The sequence below is a fragment of the Pseudophryne corroboree genome, chromosome 8 (genome assembly GCF_028390025.1).
Source record: "Pseudophryne corroboree isolate aPseCor3 chromosome 8, aPseCor3.hap2, whole genome shotgun sequence".
NCBI classification, from domain to species: Eukaryota; Metazoa; Chordata; class Amphibia; order Anura; family Myobatrachidae; genus Pseudophryne; species Pseudophryne corroboree.
This window is the reverse complement of record NC_086451.1, coordinates 231,097,537-231,109,123: the sequence shown is the minus strand read 5'-3', so window position 1 is coordinate 231,109,123 and position 11,587 is coordinate 231,097,537. Positions and strand designations below refer to the sequence as shown.

Genomic DNA, 11,587 nt, shown 5'->3' with positions numbered 1-11,587 from the left:
CAAGTAACGGATAACTAAAATTCCCTTCCTTCGAAGGAATATCATCATTACGGTCATTACTTCAGTAAAGACCCGGGGTGCCGTGGACCATCCCTACGGCAGCGTCCGAACTGATAGTGACAGTTCTGTACCATAACCTGAAATACCCTTGGTGAGAAGGGTAAATTTTGACATGAAGGTAAGCATCCTTGATGTCCCGAGACATCATGTAGTCCCCTTCTTCCAGGTTTGCAATCACTGCTCTGAGTGACTCAATTTTGAATTTGAACCTCTGTATGCAAGTGTTCAAAGATTTTAGATTTTAGATTTTAAAATCGGTCTCACCGAGCCGTCTGGCTTCGGTACCACAATAGTGTGGAATAATACCCCGTTCCCTGTTGCAGGAGGGGTACCTTGATTATCACCTGCTGGGAATACAGCTTGTGAATGGTTTCCAAAATTGCCTCCCTGTCAGCGGGAGACGTCGGTAAAACAGACCTTTGGAAACGGCGAGGGGGATACGTCTCGAATTCCAATTTGTACCCCTGAAATATTACCAGAAGGATCCAGGGGTCTACTTGCGAGTGAGCCCACTGCGCACTGAAATTCATTGAGAACGGGACCCCACCGTGCCTGAACTTGTAAAGCCCTAGCGTCATACTGAGGGCTTGGCAGAGGCGGAAAAGAGTTTCTGTTCCTTGGAACTGGCTGATCTCTGCAGCCATTTTCCTCTCCCTCTGTCACGAGCAGAAAAGAGGAAACCTTTTGTCCGCTTGCCAACCAGGCCTGCGCCTGATAATACGGCGTCTTATTTTGAGAGGCGACCTGGGGTACATCCCCTCTTTTAAGGCAATACTTCCAAATGCCGTTTGGAATCCGCATCACCTGACCACTTTACTGGTATAATTGGACAACGCACTTATACTTGATGCCAGTCGGCAAATATTCCGCTGTGCATCATGCATATATAGAAATGCATCTTTTAATTGCTCTATAGGCAATAATATACTGTCCTTATCTAGGATATCATATTTCCAGTCAGGGAATCCGACCACGCCAACCCAGCACTGCACATCCAGGCTGAGGCGATTGCTGGTCGCAGTATAACACCAGTATGTGTGTAAATACATTTTAGGATACCCTCCTGCTTTCTATCAGCAGGATCCTTAAGGGCGGCCATCTCAAGAGAGGGTAGAGCCCTTGTTCTTACAAGCGTGTGAGCGCCTTATCCCCCCTAGGGGGTGTTTCCCAACGCACCCTAACCTCTGGCGGGAAAAGGTATACTGCCAATAACTTTTTAGAAATTATCAATTGTTATCGGGGGGAAACCCACGCATTTTATTTCTCAGATTCAGGAAAACTACAGGAAGTTTTTCCTCACCAACATAATACCCCTTTTTTTTTTGTGGTATTCATATTATCAGAAAAGTGTAAACTTTTTTCATTGCCTCAATCATGCAATGTGTGGCCCTATTTGGAAATCACGGTTGTCTCTTCACCGTCGACACAGGAGTCAGTATCCGTGTCGGCGTCTGTATCTGAGGTAACGGGCGCTTTAGAGCCCCTATATGAGACGTCTGGACATGCACAAGCTGAGTAGCCGGCTGTCTCATGTCAACCACTGTCTTTTATACAAAGCTGACACTGTCACGCAATTTCCACAGTACATCCACTCAGGTGTCGACCCCCCAGGGGGTGACAACACTATTACAGACACTCTACTCCGTCTCATCATTTTTCTCCTCATACATGTCGACACAAACGTACCGACACACAGCACACACACAGGGAATGCTCTGATAGAGGACAGGACCCCACTAGCCCTTTGGGGAGACAGAGGGAGAGTTTGCCAGCACACACCAGAGCGCTATATATATACAGGGATAACCTTATATAAGTGTTTTTCCCTTTATAGCTGCTGTATTGTTTATACTGCGCCTAATTTGTGCCCCCCTCTCTTTTTTAACCCCTTTCTGTAGTGTAGTGACTGCAGGGGAGAGCCAGGGAGCTTCCCTCCAACTGAGCTGTGAGGGAAAATGGCGCCAGTGTGCTGAGGAGATAGGCTCCGCCCCTTTCTCGGCGTCCTTATCATCCGTTTTCTTGTATGTTTTGGCAGGGGTTAAATGCATCCATATAGCCCAGGAGTTATATGTGATGCATTTATTTTAGCCATAAAAGGTTTTCTAACGATTTATTGCGTCTCAGGGCGCTGCCCCCCCAGCGCCCTGCACCCTCAGTGACCGGAGTGTGAAGTGTGCTGAGAGCAATGGCGCACAGCTGCGGTGCTGTGCGCCTACCTTTATCTGAAGACAGGAAAGTCTTCTGCCGCCGATTTTTCCGGACCTCTTCGCTCTTCTGGCTCTGTAAGGGGGCCGGCGGCGCGGCTCCGGTGACCCATCCAGGCTGAACCTGTGATCGTCCCTCTGGAGCTAATGTCCAGTAGCCTAAGAAGCCCAATCCACTCTGCACGCAGGTGAGTTCGCTTCTTCTCCCCTTAGTCCCTCGATGCAGTGAGCCTGTTGCCAGCAGGTCTCACTGAAAATAATAAACCTAAACTAAAACTTTCACAAAGAGCTCAGGAGAGCCCCTAGTGTGCACCCTTCTCGTCGGGCACAGAAATCTAACTGAGGCTTGGAGGAGGGTCATAGGGGGAGGAGCCAGTGCACACCAGGTGATCCTAAAGCTTTCTTTAGATGTGCCCTGTCTCCTGCGGAGCCGCTATTCCCCATGGTCCTTACGGAGTTCCCAGCATCCACTAGGACGTCAGAGAAATACAAAAAATCTAAGCTGGATACCTTATCTGAACTGATAACAGCTAACCAGCGGATAACATCCAATGCGTTTCACCACAACGCAGCTATGTCCTGTCACTCAGACACATTTTGTTAGAATCTGGAAGAAGCGCAGTTCTGCAGCTCCTGTTCTAGCGGCTGTAATCAGTCTCCTGGCCACGGCCACAGGATTGATAAGCAAGGCTGCAGATAAGAAATAATATGGAAATTACTACATTATCAATTGGGGGCTATGGATAAGTATGTTGCAGACTGTAGAGTAATGATTTCAAATTGAGAATTTACCATGAGACATACCAGCCCCTATCACATACAAACACAAACTGTCCCAATTTGTGAACTTACAGGGGGTGGTGCTGATGGGGTAGTAGATGGGGCTTCATTGGAAAGTTTGTAGAAATATTGTGTAAGCTAGTCACCAGTAAAATTCATGATAATACAGATACTCAGTAGCTGGTTTTCTCCATGCCAGTAAGAAATATGGCTGCCTGACTGCAATGATGCAAGCAGTCGGCCATTTTGTCTATGGACAGGTATATGAGCCCAGTGCACAGCCACATCAGTGGCAGTTGACAGTTGAAGCTCTGGTGGCTGATACTATAGTCTTGCCTTGGAAGAGCGAGCTAGTGTGCTTTGGCAGCTAGTGTTATACTTCCAGCGTTTATCTTGTTGTTCAGAGCACAATAAAATCTGTGATTTTCTTGAACATTTTTTTTATTTTATTTTTTTCTATTTGTTGGATTTATTAAACATCTGGAGATGAGCCGGAGAACGGAGCTGAGACGGCTCCTGGAGGATCAGAGGAGGTGGAGCCGTCACGGAGATCATGGTAAGTGAGATTTTGGGGCAGTGATTTCAATCTAAGGATCAGATTTATCAAAGATTGGAGAGAAATGAAGTACTAAGTGACCAGCTTTCAAAAGTTGCAGTGCATTCAATCCTGACTGACACAGTCTAGGGAGACACAGGAGGTCTGGAAAACATGACCTGTTAGGGGTGCTGAGACCAAGTATAAGAAACACTGACCTGAACCATTAGAGCTCAGTCCTCAGCAGGTTTTCATTTATAGACTAGTTCAGTATTTTTAGATGATTTTCCCATTCCGCTACTCACTTATGTTCCTTACAGGCTAGCCCAGACTCTCTCACAGCCCTCACACCCTTATTCCCATCTCTTTATTACCCTACTCCCACCTATTCTACCCCCACTAATGCACCCTCACATCTAGCCCAATCTCCACTCTGAGCCGCACTCGTTCCTCTGGTGCCTTCTCATTTAATCCCCCTCCGACCACTCATAGATATTATAGGGGCTCCTTGGGATACTTATGGTGGATCTGTCCGAGAATCACAGGGTTCTGGTCAGCGACTGATCGTATGAATATTACACTCACTGGTATTACCATTCCCTACTCCGCTGCAGACACACACAGCAGTACTCACTCATGCAGCTAAATGCAGCTAATTGTACTGCTGCTGCTCATTAGAAACATCCAGCGCTGCCTCCCTTCTCTGCTCTACTCAACCCTATTTGGAAAATCTACACCTGGAATACATTTCTAGCGTCCTGCCTGAGCACCCCAGCCAGTTTGCATATATTTGGGCACCTTGGGTTTGTCATAACGAGGCCTCCTCCACTATATCCCCTGCTTAGATCTGATATTTTATCACTTAATGATTTGTCATGCCAGCACTCCCCCTTCCTCCTCCCTTCCTGCCTGCACCCCTACCAACACTCTCTTCTTTCTCCCCCCTCCTCCTTTTTACCTCTCATTTCCCCTCTTGTCGCTTTTCTTGTCTCCCTATATCGCTTCTGTTTAGTGCAGCTCCCCTCACAGGCCTTCTGTTCTACCTGCATTATTCTGTGTCTTTTCTTACTGGAACACCTAGAGATCCATTCTCCCAATGAGAGCGGCTCCTTATTGGTTCCTTTCTTGCTTAGTGCTGTAATATTGCTCTTAATGGAAATTTCACTTACAAAAATAACTATAATAAATGAAACAACTCTTATTCTGACAGTCTCTTACAGTGTAACACTATCAATGATATACCAAAATGTTTACTGTAACTCAAGTTATTGATCGGCAATTGATTGGTACATGTTATCGATAGGTAATTGTTATGGCTACTATATAAGGTATATTTTTTCAGATGATTCAACCCAGACCGTATTTGAGGAGAGACTGCGGTCTGAGCGCCGAAGAGGTGAAAGAAGATCTCGTCAGGACACCCAGGAACATCTGCAGAGACCTCAGAGGGAGCACAGACACCGAAGCCGTTCTCCTCTTCCTGCTCCTGAGATAGCACCAACAGACGGACCAAGTCCAGATCCTCTCCCTGGTCCAAGTCATCTACAGCCAACGTCTCAGCAGCCAGCGGAGAATAGGCAGAATCTCTCGGACATGGTGCACGAGATCGTCATGCAGATGATGACAGCCGCTGAGGAAGCTGACAATGAGCAGAATATCCCGCCCATTTTGGAAGAGATCATCGAACAGAACAGGCCAGCTGTGGTGGAAGAGATGCACAGGCAGAATGTCCAGGCCTTGCAGTTAAAGATCAGATTTTTCCAATCTACCATCATTGCTGGGGACGAAGCGACACAGTCATGTGCTATCTGTCTGATGCAGTACCAAGATGGGGAGCGAGTGTCTACCCTGCCCTGCAGCCACAAGTACCATCCAAGCTGCATCTTACAGTGGTTTGCAACACATTCCAGCTGTCCCTTGTGCCGCGGAGAGTGCATCCCAGGGCAAATTGAGTGTTGGATCTCCTGAATACGGTAAGAGGAAGATCTAAATTACCACCTTCTCTAGATTCCATACCACCTCCTCCATTCTACTTTGGGCCTACTGCTCACACTGCTCACCAGGCCTAGTGCTCGCCTATTGTGCCATTCTATTGGGCCTAATGCCCCTTTTATATTGCCCGGGCCTAGTGACTGCCTAATGGTTCCCAGGCTTAGTGCCTGCTATGCCCACGGGCCTAGTGCCCGAACCATGGTGGTCTAGGGTGGGACTGTCTGGATTTACCCATACTAAGGGCTGTGGCTGGACCAAGCTTGGTCCAGACCCGCCCACCACTTGGTATTGCTCCCACCACCTCCGGCCTTCCTGGAGTCTTCACCTGGGCAGTGGTGGCCAGTAAAAGCTATTTTACGTCACACACCACTGTCCCAGGACTTCAACGTTTTCACCACATCTGCGGCGTTGCGCCGACTTATTTATCCTGCGGCCTAGCACCAGATGAAGCGATATCACAGCTTAGCACCGACTAACAACACCTCTAGCCTAGCGCCGACTTATCCAACCTGCGGGTTAGCGCAGGATCAAGAGATACTACGGCCTAGTGCCGACTTAACACACCTGCGGTTAATCGCACAATGTAATACTACTGGGCATTGTGCCCTTGTCTATACCAACCTTGTCGTCCACATAGTAGCTTTGGGCTTACCGCCCACTGTGCCCTGGCCAATTGTTGCCTATATGTAGGACTTTGCTGCCATGGGCCTGTTGCCCGCCTACCTGAAATGATCCAAATGCTTTGGGCCTATTGCTCACCTACCTGAGCCTCTTACAATAGTTTTGGGCCTAATGACCATGGGACCCCGACCTATTGCTGCCGTTAGGGGCTGAATATTCTATCCACGGGACTAGTGTCCACGTAGTGTACAGCTCTGTTGGGCCTTCTGCCCACCGGGCCTAGTACTCGCCTATTGTGCCATTCTATTAGGCCTAATGCCCCTTTATGTCACCCGGGCCTAGTGCCCGCGTAATGAATCCCAGGCCTTGTGCCTGCTATGTCCACGGGCCTAGTGCCCGAACCCAGTTGGTCTAGGGTGGGACTGTCTGGATTTACTCATCCTAATGGCTGTGGCTGGATGAAGCTTGGTCCAGACCCGCCGAACGCGTGGTTTTCGCCGGAGGCGGGATGTCTCCTACCACCTACGGGCTTCCTGGAGTCTTCACCTGGGCAGTGGTGGCCAGTAAAAGCTCTTTTCCGTCGCACACTACTGTCCCAGGGCTTCGACGTCTTATCCACATCTGCGGTGTAGCGCCGACTTATCCAACCTGCAGCCTAGCGCCGGATGAAGAGATACCACAGCTTAGCCTTGACTTACCACATTTGTAGACTAGCGCCGATTTATCCAACCTGCGGGCTAGCGCAGGATCAAGAGATACTACGGCCTAGTGCCGACTTACCACACCTGCGGTTAATCGCACAATGTAAGACTACTAGGCCTTGTGCCCTTGCCTATACCAACCTTGTCATCCACACAATAGCTTTGGGCTTACCGTCCAATGTGCCTCAGCCTATTGTTGTGTATCTGGGGGACTTTACTGCCATGGGCCTGTTGCCCGCCTACTTAATATGATCCAAATGTTTTGGGCCTATTGCCCACCTACCTGAGCTTGGTGCCTGATGACCACGGGGCCCAGACCTATTGCTTCTGTTGAGAGCTAAATCTTCTATCCACTGGCCTAGTGCCCGCCTAATGTGTAAGTCTACTGGGCTTACTGCCCACACTGCTCCTCGGACCTAGTACCCACATATTGTGCCATTCTATTGGGCCTTATGCCCCTTTATGTCCACAGGGCCTAGTGCGCACCTAATGCGACCCAGGCCTAGTTCCTGCTATGCCCACGGGCCTAGTCTCAAACTCTGGTGGTCTAGGGTGGGATCGTCTGGATTTATCCATCATAAGGGCTGTGGCTGGACCAAGCTTGGTCCGGACCCGTCCTCCGCGTGGTCTTCGCCAGAGGCGGGATGGCTCCCACCACCTCCGGGCTTCCTGGAGTCTTGCAGTGGTGGCAAGTAAAAGTTCTTTTCTGTTGCACACCGCTGTCCCAGGGCTTCCGACGTCTTCACCGACAAGCGTCGGATCTTTGATCTTCACCTGGCGGGCGGCGGTGTGTAACAGCTCTTTCCCAACTGCCACCACCCTCCAGGACTTCCAGCGCCTTCCCCTGCGTCTTCTATCTTCAATCTTCGGGAGCTCTTCACTGCTCCCTCCCGGCCGATATACTGCTCACCCGTGCCCGGTGCTGGCTGATATAAGCCAGTGCCAGGAGGCGGGGCTATGATGTAGCGAGCCAGGACTGACTCGCCGCCGCCACTCGATGCAGGTACGCTGCCATTACACATGTGGAGCGGAAGTGGTTATTCACCAACGCCTCCATGGCCGCTGCTGAACTCTGCAGCCAGTTGGGTGGTGGGGACTGGACAAGACACGGCCCAGATCCCCAGCGCTGCCTGGTTCCACTGCCGGATCCTTCCCCATAGGACGGCACCAGGATCCCTCTTGATCCCAGCCCGTCCCAGGCAAGGAAGAACAGAGCACATAGTAGCAGGTCCAGTGACTGCGCTAGTACACTGGGCATTGCTACACATGTGCAGTACAGGTCCATGACATTGGTCATACTACGGTATTAGATTATCAGTGATTGGCAGTCCGATTACGCTTGAGGGTGGGGAGGGGTGGCAACAGCCTGTTTCTCAAAATGGATTTGTGTCGCCAATGTTTTTAGGGAGGGACTAGGCCAGGATTATCCGCCTGAGGTTGTAGATTTCATGGCTCTTTCATAGTAGACGCGGTGGCTGACTTGCGCGACTCCTTGGGTCACTCAGCCGGCCGATAGTGTTGCAGAAGATCTGATACTGCATCCTAGGATGCAGCTCGGATCAGTAAGGCATGCAGGAGGCATGACGCATCCTGCTGTATTACCATATTAGCGCTACCACTGCTGCTTTTGTATAAGCAGCAGATATAGTTCCTCCGTCCACATCTGAATCAGGCCCACTCTGCTCCTACTGACCAGTGGCCATCTTATGTGTGGCACTGGGGGAATCCTTTGCATACCCCACAGCCGTCCTGCTTTGGATAGGATAGTCCAGCTTTTCGGGAACTTTCAGGCTGTCCCATCCGCGGGGCGCAATGTCCCAGGGTGAGGGGGGGGGAGTTAGGGGGAGCACTCTAACCCCTGCTCTGCATAGCATACATGCCATGTGCAAGGAATCTACCAGGGCCTGATTCAGGAGGCGTCTTATCCAAATAGACATCGCCTGATGGCTTCTCTGATCTGCTGCTGTTCTGAGCATTGTACCACCTGTGTTAGCATCTGTCATCTGAGTAACCCTCAGGCCTTGACGCACCAAGAAAACGGGTCCGACATCAGTGGTGGAGCTTGAGAGTGTTGGGCTCAGGTTCAAAAATATGCTCTGGGCCCCCCTCATCCATCATACGGGGGTTTTCGCACCGGCGATGTCATTTATAGCTTTGGCTTTTGCTACCCTTGTAGTGGCTATGGCCCATGATTCTGCAGGGCCTTTAACCATGGTTCAGGGCGGGGGTCTTAATTCCTTCCCATCCAGACCGGCGATGCAGCAGTTTTTGCAGGCATGTCAGGACATGGGAGCGGCTGTTGTCCAACTGGGTATGAGCGCACCTGCAACAATACAGTATACTAGGGCGCCCGCTATGGTTTCTCCTCCCCTTTTGCCCGCCTCCGTAGCTTCATCTTCGGGGGCGGCTTTAACTCCTTTTTCAGAGTTTGATGAAGAGCTGAGAGAAGATGAAGCGGTTTCCTCGGCGGAGGCGTTGGTGACTGGTCAGACCGAGACTTCAGGTGAGGCAGAGCCAGATTAAGGGGGCCAGGGGATATGTTACCCTGGGCCCCCTCGCCTCTTAGGGGCCTCCCATGATGGACCAATTTTGTATTTCGGAGATGGAGACAGCAGCTTTGTCTACATCTCTGCAGCGGCCGGGGCCACCCGCAGTCACAATCAGAGCGCCTGCCTGGCTGCTCCTCACAGAGAGCTCTGATCGGCAGAGCTCTCTGCATTGGATACATTACACCCACACAGCTGAGGCCGGGAGCTACTGAGCATGTGCAGCAGCAGATCAGCTCACATGGACTCCAGCAGTGACTCTCCTCCTCCTCCTCTTCCTGTTTTGGTTAGTTTTGTATTTTGTATGTGCATGCATGTGTGTTTTGTAGGTATGCTGTGTGTGTATAGGTATGCTCTGTATGTATGTATGTATGTATGTATGTATGCTATGTGTGTGTGTAGGAATGCTGTGTGTGTGTGTGTGTGTGTGTGTGTATGTGTGTATGCTATGTGTGTTTGTAGGTATGCTACGTATGTAGGTATGCTGTGTGTGGGTATGCTGTTTGTATGTATGTATACATGCTGTGTGTATGTATGCATGCTGGGTGTATGTATGTATGTATGTATGTATGTATGCATGATGGGTGTGTGTAGGTATGCTATGCATATATGTATGTATGCTATGTGTGTGTATGTATGATGTGTGTTATGTGTATGTATGCTGTGTGTATATAAGCATGCTATCTGTGTTTGTAGGAATGCTGTCTATGTATGTATGTGTGTGTGTATGTATGTATGTTTTGTGTATGTATGCATATGTGTGTTTGTATGTATGCTGTATGTGTTGTGTGTATGAACGTATGTGTGTATGCATTCTATGTGTGTAGGTATGCTGTGTGAATGTATGTATGTATATATGCTGTGTGCATGTGGATTCCGAATGTCATTATGCTGACAATGGCATCCCTAGTGGTGGAATGCCGGCAGGGGGGCGAGCGCAACTTAGCCCCATGCGGGCTCGGTGGCGAGTTGTTTTATTCTCTCTCTATGGGTGTCATGGACACTAATAGAGGGGGAATCACCTACCTCGCCAGTATACCGACGGCGGCATGGTGCCCCCGTTGGGATCTCAGCGTCTGTATTGTGACTGCCGGGATCCCGACTGTCGGTATGCTAACTGGGGATTCAGAGGATGATAACTCTGGCTCTGCTACTAGCGCGGTCAGGGCATGGAAGCGTGCTGCTAAGGGGGGTATTCAATTCCGTGCCTTTTTTTGACCAGTCAAAAAAATGGCACTAATTCGAACACAGGGCATTCAGTTGCGGGCTTTTCACCCGTTTTTTTAATCAATTTTCGCCCATGCCATTTCACTTTTTTTTGTTGAAAGCGGCACTGGCGAAAATTGTGCCAAAAATGAACGAAAACACCTGCGAATTTGCCAAAACACGTGTATCGGCGGTGGATTCCCCGATACACGTGGTTTTCGCCAGTGCCGGATTTTTCGACCAGTCAAAAAAAACAGCTCGGGCATTGAATAGGGCGAATGGAAATTCGACCTAAAAATGGGTGAAAAGTGCACAGTTCTTTCGACTGGTCGAAAAAAACAGTACTAATTGAATACCCCACTAAGTATGCTAGGCAAGAGGCGGTTAGGCGTGATTGACTATGCTCTGGCGAGTTCAGATAGTTTGCACAGGCCTTAGCAGCGTTTAGGCGCATGCAGGAATTGTTGCGCTGTTTGTTGCGTGTTGCGCTGTCTTGTACGTCTCCCCCTGTCCTCCCTACTCGGGGATTAGCTACTCACCACTGTTGGCAGTGGGAGTTTAGAGGGATTTAACAATTTTTTACCTGGACTGACGGACTTAATTCGGCTTAATTATACTTGATTTGGCTAATTGGATTTCAATTATGTGTCCCTCAGCAGGTTTTAAGTTTTACCTCTGACCGAGTTTACTTGTGTGACCCCCTCCCCCCTTTATTTGTTTTACCTATCCTATTGTATCTATATGTTGCTTCGATTGGCCTGAAGCTCGTTTACATGGAATTTCCATGATTTTTTTTTTCTTTTTGGCAGATCGCCTGGGTGATAGGCGCAAGGGTTGCATAGCTGGCCGCGCATGTTTTCTGCTCAGCTAGGTTTATGGCTTTAAAATTAATGTATGGCGTAAACTTAATTTTTCTTTTATTTAACGTTTAAAGCTCATTTA

General features: G+C 49.3%; 1 protein-coding gene and 1 long non-coding RNA gene across 2 annotated transcripts in view; one reads left to right on the top strand and one right to left on the bottom strand.

The window, feature by feature from the left end:
- Positions 1-2,780: 2,780 nt before the first annotated feature.
- LOC134947646 (uncharacterized) overlaps positions 2,781-11,587 on the bottom strand; it is a 65,302-nt gene continuing 56,495 nt past the window's right edge. The window contains exon 4 of the long non-coding RNA XR_010182678.1: positions 2,781-2,954. This is a non-coding gene — a long non-coding RNA (uncharacterized LOC134947646). The remainder of the gene's footprint in view (positions 2,955-11,587) is intronic.
- Positions 3,349-11,538, top strand: LOC134948848 (E3 ubiquitin-protein ligase ARK2C-like). Its single transcript, XM_063937096.1, has 2 exons — positions 3,349-3,600; positions 4,922-11,538. Exons 1-2 carry the CDS (start codon positions 3,531-3,533, stop codon positions 5,545-5,547), a joined length of 696 nt encoding a protein of 231 aa, XP_063793166.1. The 5' UTR covers positions 3,349-3,530; the 3' UTR covers positions 5,548-11,538.